Source organism: Colossoma macropomum, unplaced genomic scaffold (genome assembly GCF_904425465.1).
Source record: "Colossoma macropomum unplaced genomic scaffold, Colossoma_macropomum, whole genome shotgun sequence".
NCBI lineage: Eukaryota > Metazoa > Chordata > Actinopteri > Characiformes > Serrasalmidae > Colossoma > Colossoma macropomum.
The window spans coordinates 3,214,487-3,242,178 of NW_023494799.1; the positions used below are offsets into that span (position 1 = coordinate 3,214,487).

The 27,692-nt window shown below is 39.1% G+C and overlaps 1 protein-coding gene across 2 annotated transcripts; it reads right to left on the bottom strand.

The window, feature by feature from the left end:
* Positions 1 to 1,950: 1,950 nt before the first annotated feature.
* On the bottom strand, positions 1,951 to 27,058 carry sass6 (SAS-6 centriolar assembly protein). Of its 2 annotated transcripts, XM_036586600.1 has the most exons (17): positions 26,885 to 27,058; positions 26,598 to 26,658; positions 24,509 to 24,588; positions 23,445 to 23,549; positions 22,085 to 22,256; positions 19,417 to 19,494; positions 19,215 to 19,334; positions 17,415 to 17,606; positions 15,760 to 15,954; positions 15,580 to 15,669; positions 12,823 to 13,002; positions 11,100 to 11,181; positions 10,656 to 10,774; positions 7,832 to 7,975; positions 6,858 to 6,955; positions 4,144 to 4,238; positions 1,951 to 2,512 (listed from the first exon to the last, which is right to left on the bottom strand). In XM_036586600.1, the coding sequence occupies exons 1-17, from the start codon at positions 26,947 to 26,949 to the stop codon at positions 2,433 to 2,435; spliced, it is 1,956 nt and encodes a 651-aa protein (XP_036442493.1). In that variant the 5' UTR covers positions 26,950 to 27,058; the 3' UTR covers positions 1,951 to 2,432. The 2 variants fall into 2 exon arrangements, with proteins under 2 accessions (XP_036442493.1, XP_036442494.1); XM_036586601.1 differs by lacking the exon at positions 7,832 to 7,975.
* Between the last annotated feature and the right edge of the window lie 634 nt (positions 27,059 to 27,692).

The window sequence follows — 27,692 nt, forward strand, 5'->3', positions numbered from 1 at the left end:
GGGACCAGATGGAAGATCCTAAAGGGGAACTTCAGCGCTTTTCAGCCGAATTTCTATCATCCCTTCGTTTATGGTGCACAATCGTTCTGATACGTTTCTCTGTACTTAATGACGGAACAGAGAACCTGTCGCCTCAGAACACCCCTGCTAATTAACTTCTATCGTAAGTGTCGAGTCAGCTGTTTTTCTGTTCTTTTCTAAGTACAGGACGACACGGCGAAATTATAGTCCATGCTAATTGCCGGTCTGATGATCTACCAGACAGAGGTGAGGCTGAAAAGCGCTGGAGTCCCTTTAAGATCCTCCTTCAGTAAGTTTACACAGGAATCATTCAGACCACGTTACGTTGCCATGCAGGACCTTTTCACTTTTCAGTCAGCAGGAGGGCATCGAAGAGTGCAGAAGATGGATTTGTTAGTGGCCTTCTATACTTTACTCTTTTTTTTGGGAAAGAAAAAAGTTTTGCTTGTTTTTAACAAGATATTTTGACCAAATATATAGATTTTATTGAATTATGACAGGTGTGAATTTATCTGAAGTAGCTTTCCTTTCTGACTTATTTATGAGTTGATTTCCTCTATTATTATTTCTTGACTCGAGTCTTGATACTGTATGCTTTTCCATGTTCTGTGGTCATGTTTTGCTGCCTTTTATTAATAATTTTAAAATACAGTTATCGTCATCGACTGAACATGTAAATATGACATTAAGTATCCAAACACATTTCAATAAAAGTATTTTTGACTTATTCAACTGCCGCACGCTTCTTTACCTCCTGTTTATGAAGAGAAGTTAACCAGCACTCACATCTGTCAATATTTTGACAGATTATTATTATCCAAAAGCTAAAATATAAGGTTGCTTAATAATTTTTAAATGAATAGTAATTAAAGCAGGTGGGAATCAAGATGTATACAGTATGTGGTCTTATGGAAAATGATTTATTAAATCAATGTCCTAAATGCACAACAGTGTATATACACAACTGATCAAGACACTCAGGTAGGAATTTATATACAACTTTATACAGAAATTCAGCACAATTCCACACTTTCGTTCTAATGTAGATAAAGAAAGTTGTAACTTCAGTCTGTTTCTGCAGAGATCAGTGATGTCCGGTTCCACTGACTTACATTAAAAGTAAAGTATGTTTTTTCCTTCTCCTGTAAAGCTACCATTTTGGAGATACGAGGTTGTGTTCTGACATCACCGACACACACACACACACACACACACACACACACACACACACACACTACTAGAAGCGTGTCAAAATAATGACATTTTCTCAATTTTGACCATTCTTTTTTTTGACCGCATCTAAATTTCTGCTCTGAAATTTGATAACTCAGTATTTTGACGTAGTATGGCTTAATTCGAGAAGTCAAAATGATCCATGGGACGGATTCACAAAAGCTTCCTTAAGGAAAAACTTGCAAAGGTTCTTGAGACAAACACTAAAGTTCATAAGAAAACTTCTAAAGTTTCTCAGATATTCTCTTAAAATAATCTGAAATTATTTTCTTAAGGAAATCTTCATTGTTATGTAGGATGTGATGGATTTTACAGCTTACGTAATTTGTATAAACTTTAGTTTAATCCACTCAGAAGAGCAAAAATGAGGGAAAACATCAAATTTAGATGCTTCTCATCGACTCACACCCTGAGACGAGTGCGAGTCTGACAGAAGGGTAAGAAAACGTAAGAATGTTTAAGAAAACCACTTGTTTTTTTTAATTGTTCTTAACTATTTTCTTAAGAAAAATTAAGAGAATTCTATAGGAATTATTTGAAGAATAACCATTTCTCTGTTCTTAATTTAAAAAAAATCAAAGTCAAGAAAAAAAAAAACACATTTAAGATTTTCTTTCCTCAGACACTTTTGCGAATCCGGCTCCTGATCTGAGTAATAAATGAGGAAATAAGTAACTATTTAATGTCAAAATCAAATATTGCTGCCAAGAACAGAGCAAGAAGGAAAAAAACGAATGGGTTTCCATAAAAACGGTTCAGACTGCAGCAGACAAGAAGCAGTGAAGATGGTTTTGCTAAAATTCAGTTCATATGTTGACCAGGAAAGTTTTCTGTCTCACTATTTATCCACAGACTCAGATTATACAGCCTGAGGCTCCGTCGCTGGAACGTAACACTTGAAAGACAAGATTATATAAACGTAGCACCACATAAATGAGCACTTCTGCTCCCACACTGAAGCCTTTTTCAGACCAAAGCATCCTCAGCAACCAGAAAGCTGTGCAAAACAACCGAGCTGCAAATGAATAAAGGGTTAAAATCAGTTTTAATAAATAATTAGAAAAGTACTTATAAACACAACACACACAAGCATAACACGGCGATGTAGATGTGTCTGTAGAGACGCGTGTGGATCAGCTGGTTGGAGATTAGAGGTCAGTAGAGAGGTGCGGTGCGGGTCATCCGGGGAAATACGCTGAAGGTGCTGACTGCAGTGCAGGCTTCACTCCACCCATGTTCACCGAGGGCTTAGTGACATCTGCAGACAGACATACAATCACTTAAACCACACGTGTCAGGCGCTCCAGGCCTTGTGGGCCAAAACACTGCAGACCTCAGCACGTTCTCTCATTAAACACACCTGACTCAGCTCATCAGCTAATCAGCAAGGCTTTTCTCTGCAGCACTTTGGCCCAGAAGGTCCCCAGTTTGACATGCCTGACAAACATACGTTCACTTAAACAGTGTCCCAATTCAAGGGCTGCGTCCTTCATAGGCTGCATTTAAAGGCCGATTGCATCACAGTGATGCGACTACACTGTCCCATTTCGAAGGCTCCTTCATATGCGGCTGAGAAATGTGTCCTTTTTCATGGCAAACATATCCCGAGGTTCACTGTGTGCTGGCGAGGATCCGAGGACATGGCAGCATCAACAGAGGAGTGAACGGCGGCTGAGGAGACACTTTAAATATAAGTTAAATATATATAAATATATATTATATATGTATAGGGAGTATAGGGGTTTAAACTGAGGCGAATAGCTAAAAATACAAAAAAAATAAAAAATCTCATCAGTATCCGGCGGTGAAGCATCTCCAGCTCTAATAAATGAAAAAATAAACCACTAAAATCAAAGTTTGTGGCTCCGTCTTTCAAGAACTTTAAAAGAAGTTGTCAGACGTTTTCGGCGTTTCGTGGTGCAACAGTGAGGACGGGAAATCTGCCACAGGGCAGACCGTCTCATTTCAGATCAGCCTTAGCGGGTCTACACAGCCTTCGAAGGACACGCCTTCAAAGACCGCGTCCTTTGAAGGATCCAGCCCCTGAATTGGGACACAAAGAGCAAATAACCTTCATTTTTCCTTCAGCTGATTTTTCTCCCCTGATTCCAGCTTTCGATGTTTGGTTTTATGAAGCAAAAACAGTCATAATTCATTTGTAACCATTAGAAGGCAGATTTATTTATAGCACCTTTCATACACTGCTGTCAAAGTGCTTTACTAAAGCACTTTAATAGTTAAATAGTTGTTTAAAAAAGTAAACATGAGAAATTAATTTCATTAAATTAAAAATCAAATTAGAAGTTAGGATGGTTAAGTAATCATATTAAAAGTTAAATTAGAATAAAAAAGTGCCTTTACAGAGGAAAAGATCTAGAAACGCTAACAGTGTTTTAAACTGTTTTCAGGCGGATTTAAAGTGTCCAGTCTCGGGGCTCTTCTAATGCTCTCTGTCAACTGGGTCCGTTTAAGAGCAGCATAGTAGCGAAACGCTGCTTCTCCATGTTTAGTCTTCACTGAAAAATGGTCGTAAAAATGAATTGGTGCCGTTTTGGAACATAAAATTACAACATTAGTAGAAAAAAAGAAAGAAAAAAGTAGGATATGAGCCCTTTAACTGCACAACAACTGTCAAAAGTGGCCTGTAAAGACGGAACTGTCTACACTTGTATAAAATCTGGCTAAAATTCACCTCAAAACACCTCTCTAAGTGGTTTAAGCGATTAGATTTAAATCTGTTTTAAATGAGTCTCAGTGCATTTTTATTAGAGAATCTGTATCTGAATATAATCCTTATATGTCAGATGCAAAAAACGATCAGATGCAAAGAGGGTCAAAGAAACAGAAGCTGCTACAGTGGACGAAATGTTTGCGAATGCACTTATTTACCTTTATTTAGATGCATGCTGGGTACGAGGCCGCGCAGGGGAATGCTGTTGTCTCGCCTCTCAAAGTATTTAGAGTCCAACCCGAGGGGCTCGCCGCTAACAGACAGAAAAACAGAGTGTTAAACCACAAGCAGAAAGAAGTGGTAGCTCACACCAGAAATAAGGTCACAGAAAATAAAGACATTTCCCTGAAGCTCTTAGCCCTGGGGAATCCCTGCAGCCACCTAGAAGGGCTTTCAGATTCTCTAAAGGGTCGAGGGAAGTTTCTACCAGCAGCCCCTCAGACTCTCGATCTGACTCGAGGGAGGGAGTCCACATCCTCACACATACTGTATATTTAAGCAGTAGAACACAGAGGGAGTGTGTTATCATGAAATAACATCACGGCTGTGATTTGGTCGCCGTAGATCATCACAGCCGTGATGTTATTGGCGATAACACACTCCTCGAGTGTTCTATTGCTTTAACACAACAGTTGAATAAATAAAGTAATAAATTAATAAACTGGGCCGTGAACGCGGCGTTTAATATGTTTTAATGTTCACAGTTCCTTCACCAAATTATAGTTCCTTAACAAGCAGCTTGTTGATACGTCAGAGTAACGAGCTCCGCCCACTCGCTGCACAGCCTGCTGTAAGCCTCGCCTTTCGAAGTTCAGACTGAGCCATAAAACTGCTGCAATATCAAGTTCAGCTCAGTTGTGTCAGTTTTTGCCAGATCAGTATTAATGTTGTTTTGTTCCAGCCAGTCTGTAAAGCATCTTACAGCCCATTTAGTTTGGCGAATGGTGTTGGGTTCATTTCTGGCTGATTCCAGGTTGTTCAGCTGTTCTTCTGTCTCAGCTGCCGACTGAAAAGCTGCTCAGCGGTGATGACAGTTTGGGAATTTAGTGTCGTCTCATCTTCAGAGTCTGACCAAATCGGCTGTCGGTCAAATGTGATCAAATGTGTGTTTGTGGCAAAGTAAGAAGTAAAAACGTTCAAAGGGCTTGAGCGTCTCCTGTCAAAGTCGTTGCTTAGCAACAGCGTCTCAGCAGAGTGATACGGTGTTTGTGAGAAAACTGTGATGTTATGGTGAAATAACAGCATGATTAGAGACGCTTCTCAACCAATCAGCTTGCGCGGCCGGAACTAACTGTTGTATATAAACTAATTTATAATGCATATGAACTGTAGAATTCAGGCAGCACCATAATCCAAGATGCACTTCCATTTTTTAGCCACAACCCTGTGCGGTGGTAAAGTCATATGCATGTTTGTGTGTTACGACGTAATTGTGGCCAAATCTGATGTTTTGTTAATTGAAAATAACTTCACACATCCTCTCCTGTGAACACATTTAAACAGTGCATTATTCTGCACAGTTTATTTGCCGAGTTAAACATACTGAAAAAAATACATAAAATATAAAAAGTCCCATAATTTTTGCACAGGTCACATTATGTTTTATTTTTTTCTCCAGTGTGTTAAATTCAGCAAATAAACAGGTGCATTAAAATGTGCAGAACATCTGTAGAGGATGTGTTAACTTATTTACACTTAGAACATCAAAAAAACGTTTGCATTCAAACGTATTTCCAGCTAATTTTACATAAACACAGCTTCAAAAATAGCCTTTTTGACGTTTAAAAAAGTGTCAAAGAAGACTCAAACAATGCTTTAAATGGAGTAAATAACACATATGAAGTTGACATCATTAAACTTAATTTCTTAAACTAATAAAAAATTTCTATATAAATGCCCCATGATTTCAGTGAGGGCAATGACTGCCCTTTAAAAATAATTTTCTACCCTGGATAGCCAAGTGTAATGATTTTATCATTGTTTCCATGTGCTGACGGCAAATGATTTCAGTAGTCTGCAACTATTTCCAGTCATACAAGACCTGGCTCCTGTCTCCTTGAATGGAGAGAGACATAAACACCTGAAACTACAGAGAAAAACGGTGGATGTATGTAATACCACCCTAAAATAGGCAGCAATGCACCGATACGGGCTGATATCCAATATTTTGCACATATTTACCCATGCAAATCCATATACATTTATAAAATGCAGAAAATGGGATCATATCTACCTGAATTAGCATTACAAAAAACTATATCACTGCTGTTGGAACAAAACCTTGTATCTCCAAAATGGTAACTTTGCAGGAGAAGGAAAAAACCTACTTTACTTTTAATGTAAGTCAATGGAACCAGACTTTTTTCCAAGTCATTTTGGGCCGTTTCTTTTGGTTCATTCATCATGAAATTTACAGACAACGTAAAGGACAACAGGCATTTTCAAATTATGCTAAAAACTGAAACACAACAAAAATGGAGAGACAAGGTTTTCTTCAGACAACAGCGACATACATTATTTTTATCAGGATATAGTTGCAGGAATAAACTGCAGATATTTTAGCTCAGTAACACAGCTTAACCTAAACGATCTAATGTTCCAGAGTACAATAAAGACATCATCAAACGTATCATTCAAATTCTAAATGTCTGTCTGACATTATTGATGCTGACATTATTTTTAAGTAAACATCAGCTGATACCAGGAAACTGATCTCATTGTGCATCCCTACAAACAGGGACCCACTTCAGTCACAAACCCACGTTTGCACGTTTTCGAGCACTCGTGTTACACAACGATGACAAACATGAAGTTCAGGAGGGTGGAGGCGAAGCTGATGAGACAAAGAAACAGAACTGGAAGCATGACTCACTTCTCTTTATTGGAGGATTGATGCTGTGCTGCGAGACCTCCGTTCCCCACCTCCACAGGAGGCATGTTGGGTTTGGCACTCATTGGGTTAAACTGGACCTGTCAGTCAAAAAATAAATAAATCAATCACAAACTGCTGGAACAACACAGGGCTTTCTATTATTTTATTCATGACAAAAAGTCAATAGCCACGTTTACATGCAGCCTGATAATCCATTAGTAATCCGACTAATAGCTCAATCGGAATAGTCTAGTCTGATTGAGGCCATTCGGAATATAGTTTCTATCCGATTGATCGAGGTGGGTAATCCTGTAAATAATCTGTCAAATAGAAGAATAATATCCATGTAAACGCCTGTATCTGATTACGTTCCCTATCGGAAAGTTTAAGTCCGTTCTGATCATGTTCGTCGCGTCATAGTGAAAGTTTATACCGTTCAACATGGCGGAGCAGAAACTGGTCTGCAGAGGAGACGAAGTTTATGCTCTGCTCTTTAAAAGACGGCGGTGGGACGGACGTCCAGCTTATGTGTCTCAGAACACGACGTCTTCCTCTCGGCCTTCTTTAATAAGGACATGTGAAGGACGTTTTCCTGAGTCTGACATCATTTTAAAGCAGTTAAAAACACAAGCACTGCTCACTGCTGCTCATCTCACTCTGACTGGACTCAGGTGATGCTTGCTGTCATGGTAACGTCTACACTAAGTGGTTCTCTAAGCATGCGTGTCATTTTGGATTGGATTACTTGGATTGGATCGGAGATTTTCATCAGATTGTTGAGTAGAGTGAGAATAAACACCTCAGTCTTAATCTATAATCAGAATGTATTCAATCAGATTGGCAAATATCTTTGCATGTAAACACAGCCAATGATGCAACAGTGAGACAATTAACTGCATGCAAACTACAAAGCGATGAGAGGATGTGAAATAGGTTTATGAGTAGATAAAGGGATAGAAAGATCGGAAGCCTGCCTTTGTTCCTGCGCTCTGATTGTGCAGAGTCAGGACAGAGCGGGGTCCTGTGCTCAGACTCGACAGAGGGAAGGAGTGCTTGGAGTTTAAGGTGGAAGTTACGGGGTACGGCTGGCCCAAGGAGGGGAAACTTTTACTATCAAGCTAGAAAAGAGCAGAGAACATCATAACACCCAAACACATACAGACACATGACTTCAGCGTGAAAAAAGCAATGTTAACTACAATGAATAATGTTGCACTGTAATCATCAAATGCAGCAAGAACAGCAGCGTTAAGGTCATTCTACAGAAACATCCATTTTTGTGTCCCTAGCGTTTACAGATATATTACACTTAAAAAACATGTTAGGGTTACAATTTATTTATATTTTAAATAAAACAATAACTTACTTTAACACCTTCTTGAGCCTCAATTTAGTAATATTGGTTTTTAAATCAATTATCTAGAATTCCAAGCACCACAGAAGAGCTCGTCCTCACAGTTATCTGTAAAGGGTGAGGCTGTATTTTGAAGAAAAAAAAAAAACACGTATTTCTGCAATTTTAACTACGATACTGTGTAACAAAAAATCTCTTATTTTGTAATAAAAAAAAAAAAAAAAAATCACACTGATGACATCACTTGACTTCCTTTTCCCTGTTTTCTGAGGATCTATGAAGAAAAGCACATGGTGAGTCCACTGTGTCTTTCAGCTATCAGAGATTTTCTCATTCAGCTCATGATTTCATATGAAGCTTTTAGCTGAAGTCACTGGTGTGACCGACTTTATTCTGAGGTAATTGTGAAAAAATAGAATACAAATGGATTAAATTCCATATTTTAGTGGATATTCCATGATTGACAACATGTGGTTTGATGCTCTGTAGCAGTTATTTTGTAAAATGCATTTTTCATTAAAATGTCTCTGGTGTTCCTTTATTATGTGTAACACCAATGAGGATCAGTAACACCAGTGACTCCTATGGAGAGATAAAAAGTGGACGTTTCTGTAGAATGACCCATTAACTTTATACCACTCCATAGAGATGGCATGAGTCTAATACCACATATCTGTGTTGGACAGGACTAGATTGAAAAAAAAAAAAGGACAAATGTGATCCAAAACTGTAACAAATCTGTCACAGTTGCGTACGGTCAAATCTGATTGTAAAGTGAGCACATGCAAATTTCACTGACAGTTTTATTATTCATCAATTTCATTTTTTGCGTATCCGTACTATTAAACTCATGTCTGGATTATGGGGTTTGGTCAGTAGGGGGAGCAGTGCACTCGCTGCTCAACCTCAAATTCTGTCTACGAGCCAAAGGCTCCTTACTGAAACATCTGCATGAATTAGGATGTGCTTCATGTAAATGTTATGCAAGTGAGGTGCTGGTAGGCTGGCGCTTGATTTCACGCACTGAAACTGATTCATCGTTTGTGCTCAATTGTCTTTCTAGTTTTCTAGGTCATACAAAAGTTTCATGAATCAGACGTAGAGCAGCTCATACATCATAAAAGGCGCTCAAATCTACGCACCTTTGATAAATAAGGGCCGGTGTGTATTTAAGAGTTTCATTCCAAACTGCTGCACATCCAAAATTGGTAAGGATGTAATGAACTTTTGCAAAGAATAACAGCTGATTTATAACTGATAAACTGTTTTACTTCTCTAATAAAGGTGATGCTAATCATAATATAGAATATTGACTTGAAAGTGCTCTATAATGCATTTTGTAACAAAACTAGGGATGTGTGCAGGTACTCGAGTAGTTTTTCTCAGCTTTTTGGCTATTAATTTTGTGCAACACCAGTGCTTTCAGTATTAATAGAGATTGTTTCAGCATGAAACAGTATTAATAGTAGTATTAATAATAACTATCTATACTGATCATGCTGAAATAATCTCTATTGATACTGATGATTGCCTACTTTTAGATCCTCATCTTAAGTGCTTTAATTAAAGCTAAGATTTAAGCTCATTTTAAAGTTAGTAGTGTAACAGCTGATACTTAAGAGGTTCCAACATCAGTATTGATGTTGTAAAAGAATAAAGTGATTTCATGCCATCTCTACCACTCAAGATATTAAAATCACTCATTAATCTTTTCCGAGTTTGTCAAACAATAGGGGGCGCTCTTGATCAAGCCTAAAATTAACAGGTTCCTATGGAGCTTTTGTGAAAAATCTTAATTTTTATGTAGAAAAACGCACTCGCTTTTTGAAAACAGAACAGCATAAATATTTCAACAATACTGGTATATTTTTGAGTGCTTTTGAACTCCAGTTATAGGACTTATATATAGGACTTAACAGTGTCCAAAATCTGTTGACTGGAGACCAACAGAAAGATACTGGTACATTTTCTTTGATTTTGTAGTGGATACATCCTTTACTTTCCCAAATTAAAGGAATTTAATCTTCACCACCATTCATTGAGGACAAGCTCAAAGGCGCCCTCTAGTGTTTGTAGTTTTTTTTATATAAAGGGGGAAATAAGAAGTGGCAAGGCTGAGCGGACCCCTTTAAACTGGTTCTATGATACTACCACCACCACCACCACCACTACTAATAATAGTCATATTAATCTTTATCTATATTGCACTATTCATTTTAGCTTCACAAAAAGCAGCATACTTTAGACAGGAATATAAAGTAAAACATTAAAAAGGTAAAGTCTAACTAAAAACAACACAATTATAAAGAACAGGCAAAAAATGAGCCACGATACACCAGGCCTACCCGAACCTAAACAAACATTTACATATTAAAACACTTGTCTATTTATACGCTGCATGCTATCAGACTTAGTATTTGAAAGAAAGCGAGTTCAACGGTTACCATATTGTGAGTGCCCAGCCTCAACCCTGCAGCAGCCTGTGGCGTCTCAAACATGCCCACTGCCTCCTGCTTCCTGGACAACTGGTTCTCATTCAGCTGCTTATTCAGCCACGTTATCACTGAGGAATACAAACCAACAGTCCAGTCAACAGTGGAACGAGGTGCATTGAGGTCAGCTGCCCCCATCAAACAAATAAACCGTTATAAATGCAGGTATATCCAAAATATTAAGCACAGGTGCCGGATCAACATGGGATACTAATAAATATTAGTATAGCTCAGAAACCCTCCCTGATACCATGATTTCCCATCCATGCTGACTTTAATATATATTTTATATCCGAGAAACGTAACGAGGCGTCTGATAAGACAATTACCTTTGCGGATCTTACATTTCATCTTCCTAGCAAACACAAAATAAACATAAAATAAACAGATACCTACCATTTTCATTAGTTTTCAACACCTCCCTGCTCTCATCCAATTTTTGAACTGTGGCTTCCAACTGCTCCCTTAGTTTTGACACCTAGTGAACAGGAAGAAAAAAATTCGTCATATACAAATAGCCTGATTTTGGAACCTTTATTGGTTTTCAAACTGTGGGTCAAGCAGATCGTGAGGAAGCTGCATCAATGTACATATTTTTTTCTCAAAAGCAGAACTAAATAAAGCGCGTTTCAGATCTAAAATGGTAACCACAACGTTTCTGTACCACTGCTGCTCTCAAGGCGCACCTGTGTGGCCTTTAACAGACCACAGGCAGCATGCAGGGTCAGACGCACTTGAGGTGCATTTATAGTGGGTACGAACATGCGGCCGCCACACTTAGGCCCAATCCCATTTCACCCCTTGCCCCTACCACTTGGCCCTTAGCCCTCTGTTTTGCACATTCACGTCTAGGGGTAGGGTGTCCGAATTCTTGTTGACATAGAGGGGTAGGGTGAAGAGTTAGGGCTACATGACCCTCCAAACAGAGTGTTATGAGAAAAAAAAGAAAAACCAGCAAGAGACCAAAGAAACGCACAAATGTAAGTATTTTCTCTGTTAAAAATCACAATAACCACTGTATTATCTTAGATTAATGTCGTTTCAATGTATTATGGTCGTTTTCTTTGTAACAAGCACAAAAAAAATCGCTAATACTATGCTAATGTCTCGGTAGGTGTCTAGCTAATTTTCCCGTTCCACCTTAAATAGTCCAGCAGTTCTGACGCCTGAAGCGCCAGAATGTAAATGCTGCATCATTTAAGGTGGAACGGGAAAATGTGAACAAGAAGCTGGTGAACATCTGACTTCAGCTTCATATCACTGAAGAATTAGGGGTGGGCAATAATAAATTATTGCCCCTCTTTGAAGTCATATGATGCCCTAAATGTAACTAAGGCCCAGCAGTGAGGAGCTGAACTTTACCCTCCTCTGCTGTCACTGCAGACTGGCAGGGTCGCCTACAGAGCAGTGCTGGTAGCTGTTAATGAAGTAATGTTTTGAGGGTCCCATTTCATAGGGCAAGATTTCAACCACCACCCCTTGTAACTCAGTTCCAAGGGGTTAGGGTGACACTCGAAAACAAGGGGTAGGGGTAAAAAGAAGAAATGGGACTGGGCCTTAGAGTGAGTATGTTCTTTTCTGTTTGCCACAAGCCACTAGAAATATGTACAGAATACTCAAAATATGTGTAATGTCACGTCACTATAAGACATGCTTGCTTTAGCCTAATTGATCAATGTTAAACATGGTTTAGAGCTGATTATTTTGCTAATCTAGCTCAGATCAGAACCATGTTAATAAGATATAATACTAAATATTAAACTAAAAACTAATGAAATGTATTAAGGTGTCCATCGTGTGAGTAAGAGCTGGATTAATCACATCTAAACACAGAACCATTAAGTGTTGTCATTATTTTTATTATTTTTCTATTTCACAATCTCACCAATGTAGGCCTGCATGGTGTTTTTTGTTGATAGAAAGAACAATAATGTGAAGAATGGTAAAGAACAGTGGACTGAATTTTTTTTTGACAAGTTTGTCTCACTTCCCTTCCCAGAGTGTTTGGTGGGTCACGAAACAAACGCTGCCTCTGAAAGTGGATCCTGGCGTGAAGCAGTTTGGGAACACCTGTTCTGTCCTGTGTGTGCTGTGCAGGCGTGTGTTGGTGGCTGGTTACCTCTTCCTCTTTGAGTCGCAGTTTCTGCTGCGTTTCCTGCAGCTCCCTCTGTTCTCTCTGCAGCCTCTCCGTCGTCTCCTGCAGGATCTTTTCCTGAGACACCGTCACCGTGTTCTTCACCTTTATCTTCCCTACCAGCGCTTTCAGATCACCCTGCAGCTTCTTAATGATGCCATTCGCCTGAGAGAGGAAATAACATCTCGTAAAAACTGCCAGTTCACCACATTTAACAACTTTGATTTTAAAAAAGGTATAATTAGACATTTTCAACAAGAACTGCACAACCTGAAGGCTCATTATTAGTTTGCAACTAATGAAATGTCACATCAGAAGAACGTTTTTTTTCTTGTAGCATAAAAGCATAGAACAAAAAGGGTTAAAATTCTATATTTAAGCAATAGAACCCGAGAGGGAGTGTGTTATCATGAAATAACATCACAGTTGTGATTTGGTCGCTGTAGATCATCACAGCGGTGATGTTATTCGTGATAACACACTCCTCGAGTGTTCTACTGTTTTTATACAACAGTTAAATACAGTAATAAATTAATAAACTGGGCCGTGAACGCGGCGTTTAATATGTTTTAATGTTCGCAGTTCCTTCACCAAATTATAGTTCCTTAACGAGCAGATTGTTACTACATCAGAGTAACAAACTCCGCCCACTCGCTGCTCGGTCTGCTGTAAGCCTCGCCTTTTGAAGCATGGACTGAGCCATAAAACTGCCGCAATATCAGGTTTAGCTCAGTTTTGTCAGTTTTTCCAGATCAGTATTAATGTTGTTTTGTTCCAGCCAGTCTGTAAAGCATCTTACAGCCCATTTAGTTTGGCGAATGGTGTTGGGTTCATTTCTGGCTGATTCCAGGTTGTTCAGCTGTTCTTCTGTCACAGCTGCCGACTGAAAAGCTGCTCAGTGGTGACGACAGTTTGGGGATTTAGTGTCGTCTCATCTTCAGAGTCTGACCAAATCGGCTGTCGGTCAAATGTGATCTAAAAAGTGTCCATTTTCTGTTTGTGGCAAAGTAAGAAGTAAAAACGTCCTATTACGGCGAAATAACAGCACAGTTAGAACACTTCTCAACCAATCAGCTTGCGTGGCCAGAACTAACTGTTGTATAATAATGAAATAATATGACATAATAATGAAATCTGGCTAAATACTTAAGCAACTAAAATTTTACAAAGCCAGTAAAGTTAAATGCCCAAAAGTTTGCCATCCAGTGTTTCTTCTGAAATGAAGGGTATTAACAGTAAGTTTATCCTCCTTTGCTGCAGTAACAGCCTCTACTCTTTATACCAGATGTTGGAACACTGGTGTGAGGATTTGACTGCATTCAACCACAAGAGCATTAGTTAGGTCAGGTACTGATGTTGGATGATCAGTTCTCTGACCTTACGCTTAGGTTGCAGGACATCCCTTTCTATTGGTCACTGCTTTTCTATTGAGATTATACAAGCTGTATCAGCAATTTAAAGTACTTTAAAGCAGTTTATTCACCAATTAGAAGAGCTGTCTACAGACTTGTATACAGACAGTAGCCACATTTACCTGAAGCGTTAATAATCCGACTAATAGCTCAATAGAAATAGAAAATGTCAGTGTATACACCTCAATCGGAACAGACTAGTCCAATAATCCATCAAATAGAAGAATAATATCCGTGTAAACGCCTGTATCTGATTACGTTCCCTATCGGAAAGTTTAGGTCCGTTCTGATCATGTTCGTCACGTCATAGTGAAAGTTTATACCGTTCAACATGGCGGAGCAGAAACTGGTCTGCAGAGGAGACGAAGTTTATGCTCTGGTCTTTAAAAGGCGGCGGTGGGACGGATGTCCAGCTTATGTGTCTCAGAACACGACGTCTTCCTCTCGGCCTTCTTTAATAAGGACATGTGAAGGACGTTTTCCTGAGTCTGACATCATTTTAAAGCAATTAAAAACACAAGCACTGCTCACTGCTGCTCATCTCACTCTGACTGGACTCACGTGATGCTGGTTGTCATGGTAACATCTACACTAAGAGGTTCTCTACACATGCGCGTCATTTTGGATCGGTTTACTTGAAGTGTGAATGTAAACAGAGATTTTCCATCAGATTGTTGAGTAGAGTGAGAATAAACACCTCAGTCTTAATCTATAAGCAGAATGTATTCAATCAGACTGGCAAAGATCTTTACATGTAAACACAGCCAATGTAGCTTTGAGGTTTATCCAACTCAGACGGCTACTACTGCAAGTTGATTTGAACTTGAATGAATGTTTTTTTTCATCAACTTTAATTTTTTTAATTCTATATCAACACTAATGTATACTGTATATATAATGTATAATATGAAACACACTAAATAATACTCAATAGATATTGTTCAGCGTATTTCGCCGCTGTCAAAAAAGAAAAAACTGCTGTTGATATTTTTTCTACATCATTTGAGCTCAGGGGCTTTACGCTGTGTGATGAATGGACCAAATTAATTTTCTTAAAAAAGACCTGGAATAAAACTTCTTTATATTAATTTGGATTAAGTAAAGACTGTTTTTGTCCTCTCCAATAAAGTTCAGATTTTGGAAGTATTTGTTTTTCTTTGTACAGCGACGATATAGTGAAGGTATGAATACACAAGTCTACACAATTTAATCTGCTGAAGTAAAATGAATCTATTCCAAGGATTTCTATTTAAGAAAACACACACAGTATGAATGTTTCCCTTAGTTACGCTACAAAAATAAGCAGCATTTTTTTTATATTCCCACAAACCTTGATCAGCTCTTCAGACAAAGATTTCACCGTGGCCTCCAATTTCCCAATCTGAAGCTGTTTACTTTCAGATGTTTCTTCGACTGAATTCTGTTCGGGGGGAGGAAATATACAAAGTGAACATAGAGGAAAAATTTCAAACTGGTGAAAATGTTCCATCCTCACTGAACGAAGCAGCACCTTCTGCTGCTGCGTGGCCTCGAGAACCTCCTTGGTCCGGAGCACGAGCTGGTCTTTGTCTTTGATTTCCTGCTCCAGCACAGCCACGCGAGTCTGCAGCTGGTTAATCAGTCGCTCTTTATCGTGGCACTCGGAGTCGAGAGTGCTGTTTTCTCTTCGGAGTGAGACGACCTGCTGCTTCGCCCTCTGTGACTCCTGCCCAAAACATAGACAATACAGCACACAATATTCAATAAAATAGGTTCCCTTATACGGCATCTACATCCTGTAAAATAAGGATTATACGCCAATATAAGGAATCTTGAAAAGTACAGAAGTTCAGCAGTTTAACAAAAAGTTTCTAAAACATTCAAAATAAAAAAATTCTAGATTTTAAAAAGCCCAATCCACGCACAGACTTTCACTCTAATTCTGCTTTTAATAACAGTTAAATAGCAACACCTTGATAGAAGCAGTCAAATACACTGATCAGGCATAACATTATGAACACCTCCTTGTTTCTACTCTCATTGTCCATTTTATCAGCTCCACTTACTATATAGGAGCACTTTGTAGTTCTACAGTTACAGACTGTAGTCCATCTGTTTCTCTGATACTTTGTTAGCCCCCTTTTACCCTGTTCTTCAGTGGTCAGGACCCCCATGGACCCTCACAGAGCAGGTACTATTTGGGTGGTGGATCATTCTCAGCACTGCAGTAACACTGATGTGGTGGTGGTGTGTTAGTGTGTGTTGCGCTGGTATGAGTGGATCAGACACAGCAGTGCTGCTGGAGTTCAACACCTCAGTGTCACTGCTGGACTGAGCATAGTCCACCAACCAAAAATATCCAGCCAACAGTGTCCTGTGACCACTGATGAAGGACTAGAGGACGACCAACACAAACTGTGCAGCAGCAGATGAGCTATCATCTCTGACTTTACATCTACAAGGTGGACTGACAAGGTGGGAGTGTCTAATAGAGTGGACAGTGAGTGGACACAGTGTTTAAAAACTCCAACAGCACTGCTGTGTCTGATCCACTCGTACCAGCACAACACACACTAACACACCACCACCACATCAGTGTTACTGCAGTGCTGGGAATGATCCACCACCTAAATAGTACCTGCTCTGAGGGTCCATGGGGGTCCTGACCACTGAAGAACAGGGTAAAAGGGGGCTAACAAAGTATGCAGAGAAACAGATGGACTACAGTCTGTAACTGTAGAACTACAAAGTGCACCTATACAGTAAGTGGAGCTGATAAAATGGACAATGAGCGCAGAAACAAGGAGGTGGTCATAATGTTATGCCTGATCGGTGTATATAAATATTTTTCACGTCTTCACTATCTGCATATCAATAACACTGAACTTAATAATCTAAAACAGACTCAATGTCGTTATATTACTATCCTGTAGCCATGAAACCAGCTTCCCTTTAAATTTCATGATGAATAGGCCAATAATGGTCAAAATAATGCTTGAAATAGCATCTTTTTGCATAAATGCAACCTTTTATTTCTCCTATACAGTTATTAGAGAGATACACAGACGTGTTATGATCACTATATGTTATCTGATTTCGGTAATTAACCACATGGTCACATAAATCTGATTGGATCAAAAAAGCAAACAAACAAACAAGTCAGAGCAGAAACTCAGCCCAGCTCACCTCCTCCAGGCCGAGCACTTTGGCTTTTAGGTCTCTGATGGTGGAGTCACTTTTGTATTTCTTCTCCGTGAGCTCCCTGTTGGAGGTCTCCAGTTCGGAGAGCCTGACCTGGAGCTGCTGGGTGCTTCTCTGGTGGGCTGCCTCCAGCTCCCGTCGCAGCTGGTCGTTCTGCTGCTGCAGCTTGGTCTGAATCTGTACACGTCACACAGACACACAGAGGAATAATCAACGGCTGCTAGAGCCACACAGTATGGACCATTTGGCAAGTGCTACATGATAATACTAATACTACTACAACTAATAATAATGACAATAAAACTCTAGATGTATTTATATCATAGTTATATCTTTTTCCCAATTTAGTGACAAAATAAGTTTTTTTAAACAAAAAAGGTAAATTAATGACATTACAGCACAACCACAAAAAACAGCAGAACAATGTTTGTAACTATTTATTAAAAATACCCACAGACACTAATCTGGAACTGTGACTGTCTGGATGTTCACAGCACATTGTAAACTTATGACTGGCTAAAGGGGTTCATTTGCATATTGCTCCCTTCTGCAATGTCACTACTGAAATAATGGTCAACAAGCCATAAGTTGCGTAGCCCCACTGGCTACTTTGTTGTTTATTCAGAAATTATGCAAATATTCAGTGGCCATCACTAAAAACATACACCAGTATTGAAATGCTGCTACGAGATTCAGACAAGTTACCAATAATCATAATTAGGGATGCACCGAAATGAAATCTTTTGGCCGAAACCGAAACATTTGGCTGAAGGCCAAAGGCTTTTCACAGTGTTTCATTAATTTTGCCCCTTTTTTTTCCCCATTGCATAAATTAAATAAGCTAAATGTATTTTTGTCTTTAAAATTACTAAACTGCAATTTTAAAATATTTATTGAACACTGAACATTTTTAACATCCCAGCAGACATACTAACAAAGCACAATGACTTAAATAAGTGAGCAAAAAAATAATAATTTGCCCCCCCAGTAAAAGTAAAAATAAAATATCAATGTGACTTAAATAAATTAGTAAAACAAAATATTTTATTTGTCTGCAAACAGCCATTCTTGGGTCTCTGACACTTTAAAATGCTTCACACAGCCGACAAGTTGGCTGCATTTACAATTTTATCGCGTTCTTGTAAAATTGGGGTTTGTGTTTCTTTAAGGAGGATGCGGGCAGCGCACCAAGAGCGCGACAGAAAGAGCACATGTGCGCGAGAGAGATGGAGATGGTTACGTTTGGCTTGAATGCTTGAAACTAAATAAAAGCCAGGGAACTTCAGCTCCGGTGTGACTCGATGTGTAAAAATAACGTTTTAAAGTAGGTTATTAGCCTAGAGCGGCTGGCTCCAGCCCTGGAGCTGAGGAGTAATAGTCCCACTCTGGTTCCCGTCTACGGCCGGGAACTAGAAAAATAGCCTCATTAAAAAAGTCATTGTTCTGTATAAATTATTGGGTCTTTTCACTTATTTGGCTGAACACAAAGCCATTTTCGGCTGAATAATTTTGGTTGCCGAATATTCGGTGCATCCCTAATCATAATACAGTAAAGAGTTAATTGCATTTGTAAATGTCTCGATAGTCGCTGTCTGACTGCAGCCAAAGTAAACCTCTTAATAATATAGATTTTTTAAGATTATCAACATTTTATTTAGTATACTAAACAATTTATCATCCAGTTGCACAAATATGTTTTCAGTTGCAAATCACCATAAGCATTATATTAAACCACTGGCATTAGTCTAGTCCAAGATTTGAAACCATGTTGTTGTTTGTTGTTACCTCAAGAGCTTTTTCTCGCTCTGCTGTGAGATCCTGTGTGTGTCTGCTGGACAGAGAGGTCGTCTGTGAGGTCCACTCTGACCGCAGTTTGTCCAGCTCCCGGCTCTTTTCGGACAACGTCTAAAAGAAAACAGTGATTCAGAACTTAGTCTGATTTGTAGGATTCATGTTTGCACTGCGTTAACTGTATAACGTCATATACCTGCTGTGCGTAGCTCAGCTGCCTGGACAGATCCTCTTCTGTTTTCCTCAGTCTCTGCTGTAGTTGTTCCTTTTCTTCCTGTGGAAACAAAAGCTTATATTTGTCAAATTGGGTTTTCACAGTTTAGCTCTAGCCAGTTTCCAGTGTAGCTGCTTTAGCGCCCGGCAACCTGAGTCTCCATCACTCTGACATTAGAACATACAGATGTTTTCCTAAACATTTCCTAAATAGACCAGTCCTGGTCTGGGAAGTCAATGACATTGATCCCAGACTTTACAGAAGAGCCAGGACAGTAGTCTCTTATTCTTATTTAACTATCGTATCACTTAACTGAGAGTGGAGCGGTCACTATAGGTAATTAGGGGAGATAATCTGCCAATTATTTTGATACTTATCAGATTTGTAAGAAGGTCAAACAATAAAAATAGGCTTAACTGAACAATAACAAGCCTTTTGAAGATTATATATTTGAGGTGCCTAGAGATTCCCACCCCTAACGTTGTTTCTGTTGTAGTATTAAATTTTGTAGTAGTAATATGAATACATAATAACAAACTAATTCGTATTACTACTACAAAATTTAATACTACAACAGAAACAACACTATGGGTGGGAATCTCTAGGCACCTCACAATTCGATTGCGATTCAGAGGCTGCGATGTGATTGTAAAACGATTATCGATGGATCTTGATGCATCTTTTTTTCTATACAGGATTTCTTACTGAGATTTTTCTCACTGTGTGACGACTTGGTACTTTTAAAGCAAAGTATTTGTAATGATCCATTATGAATTTACTTCCAATATCTTTTATTAATAAATCAAACGGAAGTGATGTGGCAAGTGAACTGGAAGGCTTTCATTCACTGCTCTTGTTCGGAGCACATGAGACGCTGCTGCCACTCATCTGTGATAAAATGCCCTGTTACGGTGACTTAAGATTCTGTGGCAGTGGATGTCCACACATCTCCAAGACATGACGCTGTATCTTGGCTCCAAAGTGTGTAAAAGCCCCGGTTCTCAAAGACAGAGTACAGACGCAAATCCTTGGCAATAAAAGATGCAACAAAGTTTGTAATTCCCATCACCCTTTCCGAGCTGGGTGGAAGATTTGACACTGCTAGCTCGATGGTCCTCTTCCTCCCCCGGGTGGAAACATGCAATATGGTTTCTCATGTTTGTCGTGTTTCCAAAGTATTTTAGTTTAGCGTGACACAGTTTGCAAATAGTGTGGCTCTTGTCCAGGCCCAGAAGCCAAAGTGCTTCCATACGCTAGCTTTTAATGCTGGTCAGATTTCTCGCTCATCCATCTTTGTTATGTGCCGCCACAGACTGTCCGGGTGCTGCACTTCCGCACTTCCAAGTAGAGGTCTGGACTATCGCGGACCCGACACAATATCTTGCGGCGTGGGACGATATTTTCATTGTTGCTCATGGGAGCAGGCGGAAATTAGATCCCTTCAGGCGGGAGCGGGCAGAAGCACGCATATAGAGAAATCCCCCAAATTAATGAAGTCTAAATGAAGTAGAACGATCACTAAATCATATATGTAAACAGTATAAAATGATAACAGTAACAGTTAAAATGAATAAAGTCGTCCTCGAGCAACCGATCACATGAACAACACACGAATTCTCACAGGTCTGATTCACACATACTGCGTCTGTGTGGCGCGAGCGACGCAGAAAGCCGTGCTTTTCATATTAGTGGTCAGTGTTTTCACACAGGCTGCGCGTGCGAAGCGGCAGAGTCCCAGACGCCGCACTGAAGCGCAGCAGCGTCTAGAAAAAAGACTCAGGGCACATTTTAAAGTGCCCCGCGCGACATGCAGCCAAATACACTGAATAAGCCATGAAAATAAATGAAAAATAAACAGAAGACCGTATAAAAATGTTAAAAGGCGATTTTTATGTAATGAAATAAACGTTCTGTGCTGCAGACAGATTTCCCGGTTGGTCTACCAGGCTTGAAACTTTTGCCTAATCAGAAGTCAGAACACTGTCCATGATAAACAGATATACTGTGCACATTTATAAAAGACGTTTCTATTGAGCAGAGTGAGTGAAGTGACCATTTACCCATCTGAAAACAGGAGTGTCTGTATAACTGTCGCACTGCTCCGCAGCTCAAACGCTGTATGTACGAAAGGCCAGCGCGTCCGAGCTGTAGCGCTCACGCTGCCGCTTCACTCACGCCACGCAGAGGCAGCTTGTGTGAATCAGACGTTAGAGGAGGAGCCTTCAGTCCGACGGCCACAGCTGCTCAGCAAAACACCAAAAATGACCGCTCTGTGGTTTAATTCCTGCTCTGTGTTTACTGAGAATAAATGGCGTTTGGTGAAGTTACTCACAGTGAGCCTGATGACCATGACTGACCTGTAATTTCAGCAGAGGAGAATGTATTTGTGATTAGACTGTGTCAGATATTGGATGTGCGAGGGATTGCGGGAGTGGGATGAACTCTTGCAGGAGCGAGACTGAAAAAGACCTCTACTTCCAAGTTTTTTGCATTCCGTCAACATTACGTTATCATTACTAAACAACACACTAACCTAGCAAATGGTAAAGCTGAGATTGACCCCTCGAGGCTCACCTGTACAGCTCAGCAGAGCTTTTGCCAAATTAGACGCTCACAGAACAAAGAAACTTTAACTCATTATCTACTGTACCTTCACTGTGGCCAAACAGGTGGCCAAATACTTCTTCACTTCCACATCTGAGCCAGGCAGCAGCTTCAGAGACAGATGTGTGAGGTGTTTGAATGCATTAGTCTCCACTACATTAAGGCTGGCAGGGCTGTGGTCTAACGCAGAGGAGGTGGAGGAAAGCTGCAGCAGAAACCTGAAATAAAACAAAACAAACAGTTAGGCCCCGTCCCATTTCACCCCTCGCCCCTACCACTCAGCCCTTAGCCCTCTGTTTTGCGCGTTCACAGGTAGGGTGAAGTGTTGGGGCTACATGACCCTCCAAACGGCGGTTTTTCACTCCAAACAAAGTTATGACAAAAAAAGAAAAACCGGCAAGAGACCAAAGAAACCCACAAATGTGAGAATTTTCTTCATTAGAAATTACGATAATCATTGTTTTATCTTAGTTTAATGTTGTTTCAGTGTATTATGGTCGTTTTCTTCATAACAAGCATAAACGATAATACTATGCTGATGTCTCTGTAGCTAGCTAGCTAACTTTCTCGTTCCACCTTAAATAGTCCAGCAGTTCTGATGTCTGAAGTGCCAGAATGCAACTGCTGCACCATTTAAGGTGGAAAGGGAAAATGTGAACAAAAAGCTGGTGAATATCTGACTTCAGCTTCATATCACTGAAGAATTAGAGGTGGGTGATAATAAATAATTGCCCCCCTCTTTGAAGATCATATGATTCCCTAAATGTAACTTAAGCCCAGCAGTGAGGAGCTGAACTTTACCCTCCTCTGCTGTCACTGCAGACTGGCAGGGTCGCCTACAGAGCAGCGCTGGTAGCTGTTAATGAAGTGATGTGTATTTGAGGGTCCCATTTCAAGCACTGCGGAAAAACTCCAGCAGCACTGCTGTGTCTGATCCACTCAGACCAGCGCAACACACACTAACACACCACCACATCAGTGTTACTGCAGTGCTGAGAATGATCCACCACCCAAATAGTACCTGCTCTGTGAGGGTCCATGGGGGTCCTGACCACTGAAGAACAGGGTAAAAGGGGGCTAACAAAGTATCAGAGAAACAGATGGACTACAGTCTGTAACTGTAGAACTACAAAGTGCACCTATATAGTAAGTGGAGCTGATAAAATGGACAATGAGTGTAGAAACAAGGAGGTGGTCATAATGTTATGCCTGATCGGTGTATTATTCAGTACAAAATCATTACGTGGCACTTCAGTCTGTACCACGAAAGAACTGAACTTCAACACCCAGCCCCAGAGCTAGTGATGCTGTGGCGTAAAGAATAACACCAGTTAAGGGCCTCTAAGGTTTCTAAATCGAGATAAAAAGTGATCATTCCAGTTTTTTGATGAGAAATATCTTCTAACCTTGGATTGTCTTTGTCCTGCTCAGCGATACACTGGTCTAACAGGTCTATGAACTTCTGAGGAAAAGAGGTGAAGTCTATCAGCAGACCCTGCTGGACTTTTAGACTGTTGGAAAAAAGAGAGGCAGGTGTTACTGCGCTGATATGAGCTTATAATCACACAATGACAATCCTGTGTAGTAATAAGTGAACAACAGTTCTAGGAGTGTAAATCTCAGGCACGATACTTTAGGGAAGAAATCAAGGCACCAACAAATCTACAATTTCATCATAAATTAAATTTTTTCTAGAAATCTTCACTTTATGAGTAGCTCTCTGATAACCCGCATTTTAATAATATGTTAGCGCCAAGCTAACGGGTTTACACTCACTTCCCAGAAAGAGTTTAATACCACTGGCCTGCTCTGCTTAAGCATTTGAAACTTCTAACAGACAGTTTTGCTGTGAATCCTTGGATAAAGTCAACCTCTCAATGTTATTAGAGAAGCAAATGTTTAATTTGACTTAAAATATACAGAATTTGTATCTACAAACATTTAATTTTGCTACATATACATGCAATTTGTAATTAAAACATATGTGTATTAGTGTGATCCTGCTAGTGTGGGTTTCTTTATTCTGTGAGGCTCACAATTATGACTTGAGTACTAACAGCACCCTCTTGTGGAGAAAGTTCAGACTGCTAAACGTGGCATTAAAACGACCTGCAGATTTCCTGATTATCGTTCAAACTGCAAACAAAATACCTAAGACTACTGATTCAGTACACACATTTCGATCAATTCATTTTTAAACTGAGTGATCGATTTTAATAAAGTAATTATAAAATCCAAATACAGACAACAACAATAACAGATCTAGCAGGGGGGAGGTTACATTTGAAAATAGCCTCATAACACACATATTCTCATATATTTGTATTATGTTGTATTGTATAACATTATTTTATTACATATATTATCAATATAAAAAACACACTTTTACACTCAAACAGCAATTATGAAACCATTCTACACACATTCCTAATATCACACTAAAACACAAACAAACTGGCTGTTTGTGTACCTTTGGAAATCCTCCTCTGAGATGACCAGGTTGTACAGAAAGTAGAGATCAGCATCGTCGGTCAGCCTCACCACCAGATCCTGGAAAACACAGCATGGAGAAGTTAACAGGTTGAGCAGCAATTTTAAAAGAAAAGATAATTAGATTTAATTTAAATGTAGTTCAGTCCTGCAGTATCAACACACACAGTTTTGTCCTTTCTTTATGAAAAAGTTCAAGACATTTTCTTCATTCAAGACTGATACATTTAAAATCGTTTAATTTTCAGATCAATAACTGTATCACAGCAAGAGAAAGGATAAAATGTAATTTACTAAGAAGAACAGAAAGAGAACATTTCTTGTCATCTCCAGGCGTCCTGACAGACTTGGCAGAACAACTTCTGAATTTCCAGACTTTTCCAGATTCGACACGACATGTTACTGAGCAGATAATTCTTCATATTAAGATTTCCTTCACTATGGACAAACTCAAACTAGCTTTAGTTACAGTAAGTGATTTTTGTTTTGTTTTTTTTGTTTTTTTTTCATATTATCAGAATTAATTAATGTTTCCACTTCAAATAACTGCTAATCTGAGTTCCCAAATTTCACTCACATTAGCGATTCTTTGAAGTGGAGCATTAATTATGATCATATGTTCAAAAAACCTCAAAAAAGGTTCTTGGGACAAAAAAAATAGAAAGTAAAATGAAATGTATTGGTTAAATTTCACTCGTCCATTATCGAATGTTCTCACGTCATCTATAGCAGTTCGGTACAGAAATATAGATAAGATAAGATAATCCTTTATGAGTCCCACAACGGGGAAAATCTCAGTGTTACAGCAGCAAAGGGAGAGCAGGACACTCAAGAAAAGAAAAGAAATAACAAGAAGAGAATTAACAAGCAAGTAATCAACTTTGTTAAGTACTTAACAAGGTTTTTACAGTTTGTTACCTGTTACTATATAGAAATATATAAAATACTAAAAGTAAAAAATAAGCTAAAAAATGTAAAACTCTATCCTTCACAAAAAATAACAATATATACAGAATTATAAAGAATTATAAATAAATAAAAAGCTAAGATATTTACACTGTGAGGATATTTTGCTCGAAATTCACATGGAGTATTGCACATGAGGTACTGGTTTATGTTACACATGGGATATTCAAACTCATAATAAATTGTAATTCACTTCATTAAGCGTATTTTATTGTATTAAACTTAACTGACTCTGTTTAGACTCAGCGCACTCTTAAGCAAGCAAGGAGAATAATTACAGATTTCTCTCATCCAGCAAACCATCTTTTCCAAATTCCTGATAACGTGATAACGTTACTAAACTCTTCTCAGTATTTTATGTCATTATAATCTGTCTGTAATACTTCCAACCTCTGTGACGGAGTGGGCAATATCCTGATATCTTACTGTTATTGTGATACATTATGTCACAATACGCTTGTCTAAGCTTATCGTGGATGCCGCCAGCACACCAGCTGCATATCGCTGTTGTTGGAAGAAAACCTTGTATCTCCAAAATGGTAACTTTACAGGAGAAGGAAAAAACCTACTTCACTTTTAATGTAAGTCAATGGAACCAGATTTTTTTCCAAGTCATTATGGGTCAGTTCTTCTAGTCCATTCATCATGAAATTCACACACAATGTAAAGAGCAACATGCATTTTCAAATTATGTCGAAAAGTGAAAAACCACAAAAATGGAGATGAGGTTTTCTTCCGACAGCAGCGATATTTAACTTTAAATGAGCACAATTAGGCCTGTTTCATTGGATTTAGTGCAGCACAGTTTGTGAAACACCGAATAAAAATCATTGCAGCTGCAGAATTATTATTGTTATTGTTTTGGTACTTTGTAAGAACGCACAGATGAAATTACAGTGTAACTGTCCGTGACTCTCCTATACTATGTGTTCTATACAGTATATTGTTTACTGTATTTGTATTGTATTGTGTACTTATGCTCATCGTCCTGACATGCTGTGTGGCAATCAAACAATCGATCAAAATCAGTACTCACCACCTTATTTATAGCTAATTAGCTCAGCCATTAAAGGCAGAACACACTGAAAATCCTGTCCTCTCACCTTTTTGTGGATGGGATTGGAAGTCAGCTGCAGTTCAATACTGACTCGAATGAACGTTCGCCTAAAAAGTCAGTTAAAGGGTTAAAAAGATGACAAGTACAAAAATAACACATTAAATAACCAACAAAGCTGCATTAAAAACCAACAAAGCTGCATTAAACAACCAACAAAGCTTCCCTGCTGCTCGTTTTAAACGCAGTGTTGTGTTTTGATCTCAGTCGTTCAGACTTTGTTAGCCTAGCTAGGCTAACGTTAGCATAGCGCCGAGAAAACTAGGCGTTTGTTACCTGTCGTCACAGTCTTTGCACTTCACTAGCACCTGTAAAGTCTTGTTGAAGAGTAACTCCGTCATTTCTAATTCATATTAAGTTAAAAAAGCCCCGAATTACTTCTGTTTAGACTTGATTTTGGGACTTGATTCCACAGCCAAGCGGCGAATTTCGAGTTTGGCGCTTCGCCTCCCGCTGTAGTTGGATACGGGCCGCGTCCCAATATGCGCACTTGTGTTCTACCTAGGGTCCTTAGCCGGTGCTAATATGCACACTAGCTACAGCCACGTTGAGCTTTTGAGGTGTTGAATTACCAAATACATGATGTTGCATGGTCGACGCTCCCCGCTGTCCCCTGTGTGTTCTTTGGTTTTCTTAATATATGTTACTTTTCTACGGAGTCTTTAAGATGATATGGTGATTATTTTTAATAAGATGTGGCCACAAATTAACATGTTGAGGGCTCAAATTACTACACCAAGGCCACACATTAATATATTGAGGCCACAAATTAATATATTGAGGCCACAGTATGTTGGATTTACTATATTAAGGTCATACTTTACTATATTGAGGGTTCAAATTACTATATTGAGGCCACACGTTAATATACTGAGACCGCAAAAATTACTATATTGAGGCCATACATTAATATATTGAGGCCATGAATTAATATTATGAGGCCACAGTATGTTGAATCCACAAATTACTATATCGAGGTCACAGTTTACTATATTGAGGGCTCAAATTACTATATTGAGGCCACACATTAATATCTTGAGGCCACAAATTGCTATATTGAGGCCACACATTGATATATTGAGGC